At 51.2% G+C, this 18,703-nt stretch overlaps 1 protein-coding gene across 2 annotated transcripts in view; it reads right to left on the bottom strand.

Moving 5' to 3' along the window:
* Window positions 1–18,703, bottom strand: part of IGSF21 (immunoglobin superfamily member 21) — a 555,163-nt gene that overhangs the window by 105,424 nt on the left and 431,036 nt on the right. For both annotated transcript variants that reach the window (XM_063942118.1, XM_063942117.1), the window contains exon 5: window positions 8,885–9,000. In XM_063942118.1, coding sequence (XP_063798188.1) covers window positions 8,885–9,000 — 116 coding nt within the window. The remainder of the gene's footprint in view (window positions 1–8,884; window positions 9,001–18,703) is intronic.

Genomic DNA, 18,703 nt, shown 5'->3' with positions numbered 1-18,703 from the left:
ATCAGCTACCGGGAGGTGTCAGGTACGGAACAGATGTTACCGGCTGCGGAATTAGACAAATAATCTGCTATTGTCAATTAGAGTGTGTGGCTATTAGGGGTCTATTTACTAAAGCCTTGGATGGAGAGAAAGTGGAGGGAGAAAAAGTACCAGCCAATCAGCTTCCAATTGTCATTTTTCAAACACAGCCTGTAACATGACAGTTAGCAGCTGATTGCTTGCTACTTTATCACTGTGCAATGTATCACTCTCCAAGGCTTGATAAATCTGGGCCTTAGTTTGATAATAGGCAATAGATTATATTGCGATGACGTCTGACACTCTGGGGAGATGTATTAAGCCCGGAGAAGTGATAAAGCAGTGATAAGTGGAAGGTGATAACGCACCAGCCAATCAGCTCCTAACAGTCAATTTACATATTGGAGCTGATTGGCTGGTGCATTATCACCTTGCATTTATCACTACTTTATCACTTCTCCAGGCTCCATACATCTGCCCCTGTGTTCGGGCTACATCCGTGGCCGCCTCGGCCCAGGTGTCCTCTAAACGCGGCCCTCCGTGGTCCCTCCTGGCCGATGGTCAGGCGAGGGGAGCCGGTGAGCGGTTTATTGGGGCTTGCTGGCATGTAATGGCTCCAGCTCTGAGGCAGAGAGTCGCAGGGTGACTGATATCTCAGGATGTGGCGCGGAGAGGAAAAGCCAATAAGCGGATCTCACACACCTGTCTCTTCCTGAGTAATGAAACACATTCCGCAGGAACTTACTTTCAAGTCTCATTTATCCTACAAATATAACCTCTACAGGCACATTAACCCCCTTCTAAAGCTCTTTTATATTATTTATCTAATGGAGTGATGAAGAAACGTATATAGAAATGTGAATATAAAGCCATTTAGTACATTCAGTGACAGACTCTGCTGATAACAGCCAGGCAGCCCAGCTGAAGACCATTCTCACATAGGAAATGTCTGTGTGTGCCCCCATATCCCCTACCCCTGTGTGCCCTCATATCCCCTACTCACACAGCTCCCCTTCCCCTGTGTGCCCCCATATCCCCTACCTGTACAGCTCCCCTTCCCCAGTGTGCCCCCATCCCCGCTACCTGCACAGCTCCCCTTCCCCAGTGTGCCCCCATATCCCCGACCTACACAGCTCCCCTTCCCCTGTGTGCCCCCATATCCCCTACTCACACAGCTCCCCTTCCCGTGTGCCCCCATATCCCCTACCTGTACAGCTCCCCTTCCCCAGTGTGCCCCCATCCCCCCTACCTGCACAGCTCCCCTTCCCCAGTGTGCCCCCATATCACCGACCTACACAGCTCCCCTTCCCCAGTGTGCCCCCATCCCCTACCCCTGTGTGCCCCCATATCCCCTACCCACACAGCTCCCCTTCCCGTTTGCCCCCATATCCCCTACTCACACAGCTCCCCTTCCCCTGTGTGCCCCCATATCCCCTACTCGCACAGCTCCCCTTCCCCTGTGTGCCCCAATATCCCCTACTCACACAGCTCCCCTTCCCCTGTGTGCCCCCATATCCCCTACCTGTACAGCTCCCCTTCCCCAGTGTGCCCCCATCCCCGCTACCTGCACAGCTCCCCTTCCCCTGTGTGCCCCCATATCCCCTACTCACACAGCTCCCCTTCCCCTGTGTGCCCCCATATCCCCTACTAACACAGCTCCCCTTCCCCTGTGTGCCCCCATATCCTCTACTCACACAGCTCCCCTTCTCCTGTGTGCCCCCATACCCCCTACTCACACAGCTCCCCTTCCCCTGTGTGCCCCCATATCCCCTACCTGTACAGCTCCCCTTCCCCAGTGTGCCCCCATCCCCGCTACCTGCACAGCTCCCCTTCCCCTGTGTGCCCCCATATCCCCTACTCACACAGCTCCCCTTCCCCAGTGTGCCCCCATATCCCCGACCTACACAGCTCCCCTTCCCCAGTGTGCCCCCATCCCCCTACCCCTGTGTGCCCCCATATCCCCTACCCACACAGCTCCCCTTCCCCTGTGTGCCCCCATATCCCCTACCTACACAGCTCCCCTTCCCGTGTGCCCCCATATCCCCGACCTACACAGCTCCCCTTCCCGTGTGCCCCCATATCCCCGACCTACACAGCTCCCCTTCCCCAGTGTGCCCCCATATCCCCGACCTACACAGCTCCCCTTCCACAGTGTGCCCCCATATCCCCTACCCACACAGCTCCCCTTCCCCTGTGTGCCCCCATATCCCCTACCTACACAGCTCCCCTTCCCGTGTGCCCCCATATCCCCGACCTACACAGCTCCCCTTCCCGTGTGCCCCCATATCCCCTACCTACACAGCTCCCCTTCCCCTGTGTGCCCCCATATCCCCGACCTACACAGCTCCCCTTCCCAAGTGTGCCCCCATATCCCCGACCTACACAGCTCCCCTTCCCAAGTGTGCCCCCATCCCCCTACCCCTGTGTGCCCCCATATCCCCTACCCACACGGCTCCCCTTCCCCAGTGTGCCCCCATATCCCCTACCTGCACAGCTCCTCTTCCCCATGGTGCCCCCATTCCCCTGTGTGCCCTCATCCCCCCTACCTGCACAGCTCCCCTTCCCCATGGTGCCCCCATCCCCCCTACCTGCACAGCTCCCCTTCCCTTGTGTGCCCCCATCCCCCCTACCTGCACAGCTCCCCTTCCCCAATGTGCCCAAATCCCCCCTACCTGCACAGCTACCCTTCCCCTGTGTACCCCCATCCCCCCTAACTGCAGCTACCCTTCCCCTGTGTGCCCCCATCCCCGCTACCTGCACAGATCCCCTTCCCCTGTGTGCCCCCATCCCCATTACCTACACAGATCCCCATCCCCAGTGTGCCCCCATATCCCCGACCTACACAGCTCCCCCTCCCCATGGTGCCCCCATCCCCCCCTACCTGCATGGCTCCCCTTTCCCTGTGTGCCCCTAGTCACCCTACTTGCACAGCTCCCCTTCCCCTGTGTGCCCTCATCCCCCCTACCTACACAGCTCCCCTTCCCCTGTGTGTGTCCCCAGCCCCCCTACCTGCATGGCTCCCCTGTGTGTTCTCCCATCCACCCTACCTGCACGGCTCCCCTTTCCGCGTTTGCCCCCATTCCCCCTACCTGCATGGTTCCCCTTCCCTGGTGTGTGCCCTTATCCTCCTACCTGCACGGCTCCCCTGCCCCGCCCCTACCTAAACGGCTCCCTTTCCCCTGTGCGCCCCCACCCCCCTACCTGCACAGCTCCCCTTCCCCAGTGTGCCCCCATCCCCCCTACCTGCACGGATCCCCTTCCCGTGTGTGCCCCCATCCCCCCTACCTGCACGACTCCCTTTCCCCTGTGTGCCCTCATCCCTCTACCTGCACGGCTCCCCTTCCCCTGTGTGCCCTCATCCCCCTACCTACCCAGCTCCCCTTCCCCTGTGTGCCCTCATCCCCTTACCTGCATGGCTCCCCTTCCCCTGTGTGTGCCCCCATATCCCCTACCTGCACAGCTCCCCTTCCCCTGTGTGCCCTCATCAGCCCTACCTGCATGGTTCCCCTTCCCCTGTCTGCACGGCTCCCCTTCCCCTGTGTGTGTCCCCAGCCCCCCTACCTGCACGGCTCCCCTGTGTGTGCCCCCATCCCCTCTACCTGCACAGCTCCCCTTCCCGCGTTTGCCCCCATCCCCCCTACCTGCATGGCTCCTCTTCCCACGTTTGCCCCCCCCACCCCCCTATCTGCACAGCTCCCCTTCCCACGTTTGCCCCCCCCATCTGCACAGCTCCCCTTCCCACGTTTGCCCCCATCCCCCCTACCTGCACAGCTCCCCTTTACCAGTGTTACACTTTGAGGTTATTGTTATTGTCTCCTTGGATAGTACAGAGTACAGAACACACACACATATATTATGGTGCCCATCTGAGGCATCGCTTGCAGACTTCTACCCCTCTCCTATCACTCAGTACCAGGAGTAGGGTAAGGAGAATACGTTCCCCGCCGTCACCGCTCCCCTCATGTTGGCAGCCACTATAGCATGACCGAAGTAACGCAGGAGCAATGAGAACCTCAATATACACAACACAAGTTGCTTAATCAATGTATAGGCTTAAATGGGATGATTGTAAGGAGGGGTTTACCCTCAGAACCTCATCCACCCGGGATCTAGGATGATACCACCTATAATCAGGTTCTCAGGTCGCCTGACGGGAGGAATGTCCCTGAGGCTCAGCGCTCCCTAATAAATGATTGTGAAGATTTGGAATGGTAACACAACCACAGTGGACATTTGCCAAGCTCTCGGAGATAAAGAGTTTTAGAGCCAGGTGCCAGCAAAGTGTCAAATTAAAGATGTAATTAGCCGTGTTAATGGCTGTGACATCCCATAATGGCCGTGACAACCCATCTTTTCTAAATGTTCTTTGTTAATGAAACCTGTGACAAAGGTATAAAGATGGGAAACACAATAGCAAGATATGGCTGCACACTGCGAAGGACTGCCTCTTCTGCAACCTCAGGGCACAGCAGCAGGGGTCCAGGTGACCGGGGGGTCGCAATGCTGGGGGGACACAGCATGAAAGTCTACCTCCAGTGTCCCCTAGAGGATGAAAGGAGAAACATAAAGAAGGTGGTAGAAAGAAAAGGGGGTTGTGGGGGAACCAGAGGTGGCCACTGTAGAAGGAAAAGCTTGTGCCATGTCCTTCAGATGGATTTAGAGGTCAATATACATGCAAGGCCTCTAGTATCAGGAACCTGGAAAACCACTACTAGGGCAGTCTTTTACTCTACAAAATCTGGACAGGGCCATCAAAGTGGAGACACCAAACCTGTCTGGAGACCACCAGGTAGTGTATGGTACCATCTGTGGTTATAGCTCCATAACGCACTAATGCTCAATGAGTTTCTGTCCGTCATGCCGAAGAATTTGCACCTTGGAATTGAAAGTAGCTTGGAGGCCACTCTCCATTTCCCCGCGGAGAAGGGAGTGGGAGGTTCTTCCACTTTGTATGGAATATTAATGAGGAGAATTTCCAAACAGATCTCTTTGAACGTAGCGGGGAACCTAGAAAGTCGGGCTGATCAGATTAGGAGATGAGGGTCAGTTGAATTTGTCTCCAGGGATCAAGTCTGCAGCCCTTCCATCAGGAGCCCAGCTCTGAGAAGTGATGGGCCTGGAGAACATTCCCTGCTGTCAGTCTGTTTGGCATAATGGGCAATCAACAGAAAGGATGATACCCTCCTAAAAAGTTGGGTAGCAGCAGTTTTAACTCCGAAATTATCAGCCACGAGGACAGCATTGGGGAGCTTCCAACATGGGGGAAAAAATCCAAATGGGTCCCAGTGATGATCATCTTGTTGGTCAGGTTGGTCTAGAGAACCAGGACAGCAAACATTCCCCAAAGTCCTAATCTATTCAGGGATGACATTCTAAAACCTCGCACTATTGGCTTCTGTTGATCGTAAGGGGATTATATCTTCGCGAGTCTGTACCCAACTAATACTCACAGCCAGGATAATCTTAACCTTATTATTCCAACACCTCCATTGAGTCTCGCAAGACGCTGCCTTCTCCTTCGCTTCTACTCATGTAGAATACAAATCTGTCAAGACGTGGAAAGCAGAACCCATAGTCTCTGGACAATTTTCCTACATTAAATCAAGCCGTTTATATACCCAATATAATGCAGACCGAGCTTCCCCGAGTAACGCTAATTCTCAACTGAACCACATAATAGGTAAATATATGGGAGACACAAGCTGAATCCTCCAGACATAGATAATGAAGCAATTTCCACAGCCACTTAATGAAGAAAGCGAATTGACCGAACACACGTGTCAGAGACCTATCTCGCTAACCAACGCTCTGCAAAATTAATCCATTTCCTAACAGCTTTCCCCCCTGACAGCTGCCAGTGAAGAGGAATTCATTTCCCATGCTCAGAGTAGTTTAGGATTCCCAGGAACATGGCATGTTTTCTGCCACGTCAAATCTTCAATTTGTAAAATAGATTTTCCTAAAATTCCAACTCTGGATTAGAATCAGCGGGGGATGGGATTTAGCATCTGGTGTATCTCACCTGCCACCTAAAATAAACCAATGTCTAGAAGCGGAGCTAGATTGTGAAGACGCGGAGCAGACTCAACACGGAGCAGACATCATATTAACAGAGGAAGGTAACAAGTAAATCATATTATACAGATGTGTTTTCATCTGGCCTCAATACGCCATGCAGCGTGCGACCAGGACGCTACAGGACGATATATGACACGTGTATACGGAGCCGAACGGAATTTGTCTTGTAAAAAAGCTGCGGCTGCTACATTGTATCACTTTGTGTACAGATTAGGAGGTAGATGCATCCAGTACTACAAGATTATCTGTCCAATCTTTCTGGTTGGAATGAAAATCTGGTAATGGACGAGAGCAAATGACAACTGACCATTTTGCTCCCAAATACTGGAAAATAGACAAAAATGGACGTTCAGACAAATTGGTTAAATCCATTTGATTTAACCAGTTTATGCGAATGACCGTTTTTGCCCATTTTCCAGCTTTTGGGAGCAAATGGTTCATTGCGATTTGCCAGATTTTCACTCCAACCAGAAAGATTGGACAGATAATCTTATAGTGTGTAACCAGCTAATCACACACAATATACAAGTGTCGCATATCACATTAATCAGCGCAGTCTCCCGGTGCGTCTTAGTGGCATCCCAACTAAGAAGCATTTTTGGCAAAAGAAGACTCAAAAAAAAAAAAAAAAATGGCCAAAACTAGCAGTCTGGCGTGCCGATAGGGGCTCTTTGGCGCAACTGCACCAAAGATGTATGAGGACACATCTGCACCTCCTATTCTCCAACATAAAACTACAGCTGCACTCTGCTGCCTTCCATATTCCGGACCAAGAGGGTTACAACTGTGCAATGAAGTTTTATTGAACCAGAATGACCAACAAAAGTCCAATCCGGGGCGTAAAACATTTATGAAGCCGTAATTGCCTAAAATACTAGACCGTTAAACCTCAACAAAACCATATTAAATGTCTCTACCGTATCGCACGTGCCCGAACCAAACCGGTTAATGTACAGTACGCATCCATGTAATAACATCACCGTAAAGGTACAGGATACATTACCAGCGGGAGCCGGAGGACGAAACGCCACTTCTAGTGCCAATTAAATCACAGGAATGCCTTCTCCTTGCTACCAAAGTGTTTTCAAGGTGCTATTACAGCCCTATTAATAGATGTGTTTGTAAGAGAGAATGCAGCTTTAAGAAGGTTTTATGGCAAGTCACATAATGGAGCCACAGATGAAATAGCCATTTCTTATACACGAGCAGCTCAGTAAGTCAGAGTCTGCTTAAACGTGTTATTTCTTCTTCTTTCCTAAATAGCATTTTAACATAGCGATGCATCCGTCAAACGCAGAACGCCGCAGAGAGGGCAAGAGACACAATTATGCATTCCGACTATAGAGGCTGCATAATAGGCAGAATGGAGGGTAAGGAACGCAAAACAAGAGATCCCTTGATTGGAAGGGCTTATGAAAGGGAAGTGGAGGGAGAGGATTAAAGCGTTGCCGTTACCAGTGAGAGCAGAAACACAGCGCTTGATACAAATCTACAAAAGAACATTAAGATGTATTAATTTAGTGGGTCGATTCCGTCAATAGGAGGCCTGCCTGCTCGGATTGTCACAGCCGTGAAAGGAGCGAGCGCAGGGAACAAGGAGTCATAATGATGTTTGCTCATTTCTCCGCTCTCGTTTTATCTAGAAGTGTCGACTTTGTGACAATACTAATCACAACAAGCGGGGAGCAGACGTGGAAATGTACGGTGACAGGCGATGCGCTTGCAGCTCGCATGACAATAAGACGCAAGGTGCCAAGTGCAGCGGTGAGACAGATATGTGGATATTTAACGGACAGAGATAAACACGAGTGTCGGTCGCATTACGCGCATCAGCAAGGCGTGCTGTGTGCTAGCAGAGACAGCGACACGTTCACACGAAGCAATACAGCACTAAATGGGAAAAGACAACTCGTGCTGATAGCGCTCTAATGGGGGGCTGCGTGTGCGTGGGGGGCGGGGCTGGAAGATGGGAGCCAGGCTGGGAACTCAGGCTGCATCGCTTGGATGTAACACTGCTCGGTGGATATAGCTGATGGACGGCGGCCAATATATTGTGAGCGATCATATCTGCTTCTCCCAAATGCCTCGCGCCCCAAGACCTCTTTACTGGGGACTGTCCGCTGAACACTGAACCCACCTTCATAGTGTCCGCTGCGCGCCAGTAGATCTGGGTCCCAATCTATCGGTCGACAGTTAATAAGTTGACCCCATATGCTCACCAGGGTCAAGAGGTGGCAGGCAAAAGGTAGACAGTGCTTATGGTCGACACAAGATTTTTTTGGGATTTATTCATGTTTCTCAAACCTTTGATGATTTACGATCCACATGGACTATGATTGGGAATAGAAACCCGTGGCGAGCGCAGCGGAACCAGCCATCTTGTCCGAAGCGTGGTGACTGAAGCGAGCCTGCAAGGGCAGACGTGTCCTCTAATAATGTTTAGATATGGTTTAACGTACAAAATGTCACACAAAAAGCTTGTGTTGATTTTTTTCCGTGTTGATCATTTTCACGACGACCTTTTGACCTTGTCAACCTTACCCACTGTCAACCATTTACCTTGCAACCTTTTGACCATTAACCTAATGTACGTCGTCTATATGGGGGTCTTCTGAGCCTCCATGAGGCTGGTCCAGAGCACGACCCTTCAGTGGTTATGTAGCTGTCGGGTGATAGTTCTACGGGTCTGTACGCAGCAGCCACTGGGAAACATCACTTCTGTTTGCTGAGCGAGTCGCGGAGCTGACACGGAAAGCAGTACTGTAGCCTATCCGGGGGACGCACTCACCTGCGGAGCCGGCTTCCCTCCACACACGATACACACTAGAGTGAAGTTCTGCGCCTGGTACCTGCTGAACGGAGCCGGCGTATCTGCAGCAATCACCGCAATGGACACGGGAGGAGCTGGGGAGGAAACAGAAAGACAATTGTCGTTGGTGACTGTCGCCACTGCTGCAAATCTGTGTGCACCCAGCAAAAGCATTTCTTCACATTTGCATCAAAACATTTAAGTTTGTGGCTCAGCACCTCGCCATGCGTTCCGCTGCAAGTTTCTACACTACCGAACACGCTGCAAAAGCCGCTATATTGCAGTCACAGTGAGCTCACCTCCCAGATTCATCTAGACAAGGGCTGGCGTGTGAGCCGCACCCAGAAAGGCCTTTATACAGTATATACCTCTTTTACATTGCAGCAATAACCCGGGCCACTGCAGGGGGGATGGTATCGGGATCCCAGGCAGTCAGAACATCACGACGCTCAAAATCCCGACATGAAGGTGGTAAGGAGACTATCCCTAATCCCCAACCCCACTAACCCTCACCGGTGATGCCTAACCCTCCCTTCCCCGCAGCCTAACCTTAACCCTCCCTTCCACGCAGCCTAACCCTAACCCTCCCTTACCCACAGCCTAACCCTAACCCTTCCTTCCCCTCAGCCTAACCCCAACCATCCCTTCCCCGAAGCCTAACCCTAACCCTCCCTTCCACGCAGCCTAACCCTAACCATCCCTACCCCACAGCCTAACCCTAACCCTCCCTTACCCACAGCCTAACCCTAACCATCCCTTCCCCTCAGCCTAACCCTAACCCTCCCTTCCCCGCAGCCTAACCATAACCCTCCCTTCCACGCAGCCTAACCCTAACCATCCCTACCCCACAGCCTTACCCTAACCCGCCCTTACCCACAGCCTAACCCTAACCCTCCCTTCCCCTCAGCCTAACCCTAACCCTCCCTTCCCCTCAGCCTAACCCTAACCCTCCCTTCCCCGCAGCCTATCCCTAACCCTCCCTTCCCACAGCCTCACTATCCCTTCTCTGCAGCCTAACCCTTCCTCCAGCCTAACCCTCTCCCGCAGCCTAACCCTAACTCTCCCTTCCTCGTAGCATGACCCTAACCCTCCCTTCCCAGCAGCCTAACACTAAACGCTCCCTTCCCCATAGCCAAACCCTAACCCTCCCTTCCCCGCAGCCTAACCCTAACCCTCCCTTCCCCTCAGCCTAACCCTCCCTTCCCCTCAGCCTAACCCTAACCCTCCCTTCCCCTCAGCCTAACCCCAACCCTCCCTTCCCCGCAGCCTAACCCCAACCCTCCCTTCCCCACAGCCTAACCCTCCCTTCCCACAGCCTCACTATCCCTTCTCCGCAGCCTAACCCTTCCTCCAGCCTAACCCTCTCCCGCAGCCTAACCCTAACTCTCCCTTCCTCGCAGCATGACCCTAACCCTCCCTTCCCAGCAGCCTAACACTAAACGCTCCCTTCCCCGTAGCCAAACCCTAACCCTCCCTTCCCCGCAGCCTATCCCTAACTCTCCCTTCCCCGCAGCCTAACCCTAACCCTCCCTTCCCCGCAGCCTAACCCTAACCCTCCCTTCCCCGCAGCCTAACCCTATCCCTCCCTGGTGGTGCCTAGACCCCCCCCTCCCCCCACGCGGCATACAGGGCAGATCTCATTCGGGATCCCGGCATCAGCATTTCAATCCATAGGGCAGATGTATTAAGCCTGGAGAAGTGATAAAGCAGTGATAAGTGGAAGGTGATAATGCACCAGCCAATTAGCTCCTGTCAATTTACATATTGGAGCTGATTGGCTGATGCATTATCACCTTACACTTGTCACTGCTTTATCACTTCTCCAGGCTTAGTACATCTGCCCCCATGTCGGGATCCCGGCGTGGGTATTCTGACTGCCAGGATCCAAAATATTTGGAAATAAAAACCCAACATTATGCCAGATGTAGGGGCTCATGCGCTGAACCCAGACAGCGCCAACTGTTCGCTTACGATGAGCAAAGATGGAGCCTACGTGGCTGGGACTGGAGTGCGGCACAGGGAGAGAGAGTGGGTGAGGTGAGCTGTAGGGGCAGAAGACGGGGTAAAAACACAATCTCAATTCCTGTCATCCTGTCCTAAGGAGATGAAACACTGCTCCGGACTGACAAGTGACAAGTGAAGGAACATGAACATTTACATTTATTTAAATGAGATATTTTCAATATTTAAATCTATTCAAATGAGCCGGTTTCTCTGGAGCCTGCGGAGAATAAAGGACTCCATTGCTATAATGAAGTCTGGAATCTCACCTGGTATCACAGTAAATCACACGAGACCTGGAACCTAAATCACGCAAATGTCACATTATCCACCTGCCAGGAGCCTGCAGCTCTCACACCGCACAGCGATTCCAGCATGAGGCGCGCGCCCGTCCTAATATCCGCGTACCCCTGCCATGCCTCTTACAGCCGCCCTTACAGCTCCTGTTCCTTGGAGGGGGTAGTACAACATGTCGACATGTTGATGTCATATGTTGACACTGGCATAATATTGGGAACTTAGGGGGACATTTACTATTATATATACTGATAAGAGCAGAGAAGTGAGCCAGTGGAGAAGTTGCCCCATCAACCATTCAGCAGCTCTGTATCATTTTATAGTATGCAAATTGTAGATGTTACTTCAGTGCTGATTGGTTGCCATGGGCAACTTCTCCTCTGGCTCCCTTCTCCGCTCTTATCACTGCTTAGTAAATGTCCCCCTTAGAACCTTATTCAGTAAGGATTGCAGTTTCTGCTATAAAGCAGTTGCTGCGATCAAATAGTTGCCGCACAGAAATAGCTGATGCATCGCATTATGCGGCTGCTCGCAGAACCATACGCCAATTACCAGAACATCGAAGATTTTTCCTATCTGCGCCAGGCAAGGTCGTTCAGAATTCTTGCGATGCAAGAGGCTGGAAGTGGTCATCGCTGACGTCAGAGACCCCTCCTTAAAAACGCCTAGGCACGCCTGCGGTTTTTCACACACACACAGAAATCGGCAAGGTTTCCGTTCAGAAATGCCGGCTTCCTGTCATTCAAACAGCGGCTGCATTGCGATCACAGTGTGTACGCATTTTCTGACGCTATTTCTACTTGCGCGTGTGCAATGCGAACGCTGTGCATACAGTGTCATTCAATAATCGACCAGATTTTGATTTGCAAATTTTGCAGTCCTTACTGAATGAGGTCCTTATACCACGATAGGAACGTATACCATGATAGGAACGTATAGCACTATGGGTATATATATCGCAATGAGAAAATATACCTTGATGAGAAGATACAGCAGTCCATGGCTTCTGGTAGTGTAATATTGTTATGTTGCTCTGGGTTACAGACACAAGGCCTGACGCAATCTGCACGCAATACAGATATTCATGTGCGAATATCTTTGAAAACGCTTCTAGCACACTGGCGCTGTTGTGATCGGGACAGACGGTGTCAGAAAAGTGGCAGACAAGTGATGAGGGTTCTGGGTGACCCTGGGCGTGGCTAGTAGCGCGCAAGGTCTGTTCCGTGGGCGCCAGTTGCGGGCATTTCTGCGTTCCCCTCTAGATCAGGCCCCATGTACAGTCGCTGCGGGACTGTCTAGTCCAGCTCCTCAAGTCGCCAATTTCTGCTCTTTCACCTTTTCTCATAATTATTACTGTCCTTTATTTATATGGCGCTGCCACCTGCGCAGTGCTGTACGCCCAGAGCCACCCTACATATTATATACCCTCAGTATCTCTGTGTGCGCACAGACGCGGCAAAGATAAGGATTCCCCGGCCCCATATGTCGCTTGCAGGGAACACGCAGACCTGAGACGAGCTACAGTACTAAGGTGTGCCAGGCTGAAGTCTATACTTCATTCCTCGCTCAGCCCCGCTGTGCGAACCCTCCAGGGACCGCCGGCAATAAAACCGCAGAGATCCGCTGGTGTATTTTACTCACAGATCATAAAGAGGCCAATTAAAAAGGGGAAAAAAAAACAGAGCAGTAAAAAAGAAAAGGGGCGGCAGTTAAGAAGACGTCGCACAGGTTGTGTTCTTCTCCTCGCCGCTGACAGCAGATCCGGGCGGCCGGGGGCCTTAATGACCTACGCGCGCAGCACGCGGCTCTGGGGACGGGAGGCAAATTATGGGAGCCTATAAAAGTGCGGCAAGACAGAGGTTTATTAGAGAGCCCACATTTCCACGGCTTTAATTAACTTACTCCTTTGTGTGATGGTTTTTTCTTCTTCCTCTCGTCGAGAACATTAACGCTTCCCGCGCCAGCTGGCTGAACTATGCACCATTCTCTCTCCCATTGCACACCGGGCCAGCGCCTTAGGTTTTACAGCGTCGGCGTCTTATTTCACAGCAAAACGTCACATCATTAAGCCGCACAAATAATTTCACTGTCGTCTACATTGTTTTACATCTATTTATTTCTGTCTAGTAGACAATCACCCCCTAATTCACAAAGCGGTCCCCAGACACGGCCCAATTACGTAGAGATGAATGACGCTGGATGCAGCTGTCACTCCGTATTCTCCTGGGTATATACTGTACCTCGCAATATATACACTGAGGGGGTTATTCAGGTTTGTTAGCACACTAATGGGTAACACCATGGACCTAATTCAGACCTGATCGCTAGCAGGCCATTTTTGCACTGCTGCGATCAAATAGTCGCCGCCCGTAGGGGAGTGTATTTTCGCTTTGCAAGTGTGCGATCGCATGTGTAGCCGAGCTGTACAAACAGATCTTGTGCAGTCTCTGCACAGCCCAGGACTTACTCAGCCGCTGCGATCACTTCAGCCTGGCCGGGACCGGAATTGACGTCAGACACCCGCCCTGCAAACGCCTGGACACACCTGCGTTTTTCCAACCACTCCCTGAAAGCGGTCAGTTGCCACCCACAAACGCCCTCTTCCTGTCAGTCTCCTTGCGAACACCCATGCAAACGGATCCGTCACACAACCCCATCGCTGAGCGGCGATCCGCTTTGTACCCATGCGACGCACCTGCGCATTGTGGTGCATAAGCAGTTAAGACCCGATCGCCCGCTGTGCGAAAACGCAGCCTAGCGATCAGGTCTGAATTACCCCACATGTGCACTGCAGAGGGGGCAGATGTAACATGTGCAGAGAGAGTTAGATTTGGGTGGGTTATATTGTTTCTGTGCAGGGTAAATACTGGCAGCTTTATTTCTACACTGCAATTTAGATTTCAGTTCGAACACACCCCACCCAAATCTAACTCTCTCTGCACATGTTACATCTGCCCCACCTGCACACCCCACCCAAATCTAACTCTCTCTGCATAGGGTGTGGTTCATAGGATCGACCACATTTAGGTCGACAGTGCCTAGGTCGACTACTATTGGTCGACATTAACTAAGTCAACACCCAAAATAGGTCGACACAAGCATTAGGTCAACATGAACAAGGTTGACATGACAGAAGGTCATGGCACTTTAAGAGTTTGAGAGTGTGGGCTGGCTCCTCCCTCTATGCCCCTCCTACCAGACTCAGTCTAGAAACTGTGCCCGAGGAGACGACATACTTCGAGAGAAGGATTATACACAGATAGTGGTGAGATTCATACCAGCTCACACATACAAGGCACCTCAAGCCTTCTAGCTTGAACTAGTCAGCAACAGCTGAAACATTACTTACCAAGTAATAATGCAGTACGTAAATAAAAACAAAGTTGTACTGAACCAAGTAACCACTGCAGGATAACGAAGCGCTGGGCGGGCGCCCAGCATCCTCTACGGACTACGAGAAAAGGATTTACCGATAGGTAACCAAAATCCTATTTTCTCTTACGTCCTAGAGGATGCTGGGGTCCACATTAGTACCATGGGGATAGCTCCCAGAATGGGAGGGAGAGCGCGGAGGCTCCTGCAGAAGTGATTGACTGAACTTCAGATCATCAGAAGCCAAAGTCTTGAACTTGTAGAACTTAGCAAACGTGTTTGAACCTGACCAAGTAGCCGCTCAGCAAAGCTGTAAAGCCGAGACACCCCGGGCAGCCGCCCAGGAAGAACCCACCTTACGAGTAGAGTGGGACTTAACAGACGTAGGACACAGCAATCCTGCCGTAGAATACACATGCTGGATAGTGAACCTGATCCAGCGAGAGATCGTCTGCTTAGAAGCAGGACACCCAAGTTTCTTGGGATCATACAGGACAAACAGAGAGTCCGATTTTCTGTGATGAGCATTCCTCTTCACATAGATTTTCAGAGCCCTTACAACATCCAAGGACTTTGATGAAATTGAGGAGTCAGTAGAAGCTGGCACCACAATAGGTTGGTTGATATGAAATGCTGACACAACCTTCGGAAGGAACTGCTGACGTGTCCGGAGTTCAGCCCTATCTTCATGTAAGATTAAGGGGGGCCTCTTTCAAGACAAAGGCCCTCATTCCGAGTTGTTCGCTCGCTAGCTGCTTTTAGCAGATTTGCACACGCTAAGCCGCCGCCTACTGGGAGTGAATCTTAGCTTTGCAGAATTGCGAACGAAAGATTAGCAGAATTGCGAATAGAATAGCGATCAGAAATTTCTTTGCAGTTTCCGAGTAGCTCGATACTTATTCTGCCAATGCGATCAGTTCAGTCAGTTTCGTTCCTGGTTTGACGTCACAAACACACCCAGCGTTCGCCCAGACACTCCACCATTTCTCCAGCCACTCCCGCGTTTTTCCCAGAAACGGCAGCGTTTTTCCGCACACACCCATAAAACGGCCAGTTTCCGCCCAGAATCACACTCCGATCACCAGAACGAAGAAATTTCTTCGTTAAGCCGTGAGTAAAAATAAGATTTTACTTACCGATAAATCTATTTCTCGTAGTCCGTAGTGGATGCTGGGACTCCGTAAGGACCATGGGGAATAGCGGCTCCGCAGGAGACAGGGCACAAGAATAAAAGCTTTAGGATCAGGAGGTGTGCACTGGCTCCTCCCCCTATGACCCTCCTCCAAGCCTCAGTTAGGATACTGTGCCCGGACGAGCGTACATAATCAGGAAGGATATTGAATCCCGGGTAAGACTCATACCAGCCACACCAATCACACCGTACAACTTGTGATCTGAACCCAGTTAACAGTATGATAACAACGAAGGAGCCTCTGAAAAGATGGCTCACAACAACAATAACCCGATTTAGTTAACAATAACTATGTACAAGTATTGCAGACAATCCGCACTTGGGATGGGCGCCCAGCATCCACTACGGACTACGAGAAATAGATTTATCGGTAAGTAAAATCTTATTTTCTCTGACGTCCTAGTGGATGCTGGGACTCCGTAAGGACCATGGGGATTATACCAAAGCTCCCAAACGGGCGGGAGAGTGCGGATGACTCTGCAGCACCGAATGAGAGAACTCCAGGTCCTCCTCAGCCAGGGTATCAAATTTGTAGAATTTAGCAAACGTGTTTGCCCCTGACCAAGTAGCTGCTCGGCAAAGTTGTAAAGCCGAGACCCCTCGGGCAGCCGCCCAAGATGAGCCCACTTTCCTTGTGGAATGGGCTTTTACAGATTTTGGCTGTGGCAGGCCTGCCACAGAATGTGCAAGCTGAATTGTACTACAAATCCAACGAGCAATAGTCTGCTTAGAAGCAGGAGCACCCAGCTTGTTGGGTGCATACAGGATAAACAGCGAGTCAGACTTTCTGACTCCAGCCGTCCTGGAAACATATATTTTCAGGGCCCTGACAACGTCAAGTAACTTGGAGTCCTCCAAGTCCCTAGTAGCCGCAGGCACCACAATAGGTTGGTTCATGTGAAAAGCAGAAACCACCTTAGGGAGAAATTGAGGACGAGTCCTCAATTCTGCCCTGTCAGAATGAAAAATTAAGTAAGGGCTTTTATATGATAAAGCCGCCAATTCTGACACACGCCTGGCTGAAGCCAGGGCTAACAGCATCGTCACCTTCCATGTGAGATATTTTAAGTCCACAGTGGTGAGTGGTTCAAACCAATGTGACTTAAGGAACCTCAAAAACAACATTGAGATCCCAAGGTGCCACTGGAGGCACAAAAGGAGGTTGTATATGCAGTACCCCTTTTACAAATGTCTGAACTTCAGGTACTGAAGCCAGTTCTTTCTGGAAGAAAATCGACAGGGCCGAAATTTGAACCTTAATGGACCCTAATTTTAGGCCCATAGACAGTCCTGTTTGCAGGAAATGGAGGAAACGACCCAGTTGAAATTCCTCTGTAGGGGCCTTCTTGGCCTCACACCACGCAACATATTTTCGCCAAATGCGGTGATAATGTTTTGCGGTTACATCCTTCCTGGCTTTGACCAGGGTAGGGATGACTTCATCTGGAATGCCTTTTTCCTTCAGGATCCGGCGTTCAACCGCCATGCCGTCAAACGCAGCCGCGGTAAGTCTTGGAACAGACAAGGCCCCTGCTGGAGCAGGTCCTTTCTTAGAGGTAGAGGCCACGGGTCTTCCGTGAGCATCTCTTGAAGTTCCGGGTACCAAGTCCGTCTTGGCCAATCCGGAACCACGAGTATCGTTCTTACTCCTCTCCTTCTTATGATTCTCAGTACTTTTGGTATGAGAGGCAGAGGAGGGAGCACATACACTGACTGGTACACCCACGGTGTCACCAGAGCGTCCACCGCTATTGCCTGAGGGTCCCTTGACCTGGCGCAATATCTGTCTAGTTTTTTGTTTAGACGTGACGCCATCATGTCCACCTTTGGTTTTTCCCAACGGTTTACAATCAGGTGGAAGACTTCTGGGTGAAGTCCCCACTCTCCCGGGTGAAGGTCGTGTCTGCTGAGGAAGTCTGCTTCCCAGTTGTCCACTCCCGGAATGAACACTGCTGACAGAGCTATCACATGATTTTCCGCCCAGCGAAGAATCCTTGCAGCTTCTGCCATTGCCCTCCTGCTTCTCGTGCCGCCCTGTCTGTTTACGTGGGCGACTGACGTGATGTTGTCCGATTGGATCAATACCGCCTGACCCTGAAGCAGGGGTTTCGCTTGACTTAGGGCATTGTAAATGGCCCTTAGTTCCAGAATGTTTATATGAAGAGATGTTTCCATGCTTGACCACAAGCCCTGGAAATTTTTTCCCTGTGTGACTGCCCCCCAGCCTCTCAGGCTGGCGTCCGTGGTCACCAGGACCCAATCCTGAATGCCAAATCTGCGGCCCTCTAGTAGATGAGCACTCTGCAGCCACCACAGAAGAGACACCCTTGTCCTTGTCGACAGGGTTATCCGCTGATGCATCTGAAGATGCGATCCGGACCATTTGTCCAGTAGATCCCACTGAAACGTTCTTGCATGGAATCTTCCGAATGGAATTGCTTCGTAAGAAGCCACCATTTTTCCCAGGACCCTCGTGCACTGATGCACTGACACCTGGCCTGGTTTTAGGAGGTTCCTGACTAGCTCGGATAACTCCCTGGCCTTCTCCTCCGGGAGAAACACCTTTTTCTGGACTGTGTCCAGAATCATTCCTAGGAACAGTAGACGTGTCGTTGGAATCAGCTGCGATTTTGGAATATTTAGGATCCACGCGTGCTGACGTAACACTACCTGAGATAGTGCTACTCCGACTTCTAACTGTTCCCTGGACCTTGCCCTTATCAGGAGATCGTCCAAGTAAGGGATAATTAAGATGCCTTTTCTTCGAAGAAGAATCATCATTTCGGCCATTACCTTGGTAAAGACCCGAGGTGCCGTGGACAACCCAAACGGCAGCGTCTGAAACTGATAATGACAGTTTTGTACTACAAACCTGAGGTACCCTTGGTGAGACGGGTAGATTGGGACGTGGAGATAAGCATCCTTGATGTCCAGAG

The sequence above is a fragment of the Pseudophryne corroboree genome, chromosome 10 (genome assembly GCF_028390025.1).
Source record: "Pseudophryne corroboree isolate aPseCor3 chromosome 10, aPseCor3.hap2, whole genome shotgun sequence".
NCBI classification, from domain to species: Eukaryota; Metazoa; Chordata; class Amphibia; order Anura; family Myobatrachidae; genus Pseudophryne; species Pseudophryne corroboree.
The sequence above is the reverse complement of the archived record's forward strand: the minus strand, read 5'-3'. Positions and strand labels throughout refer to the sequence as shown.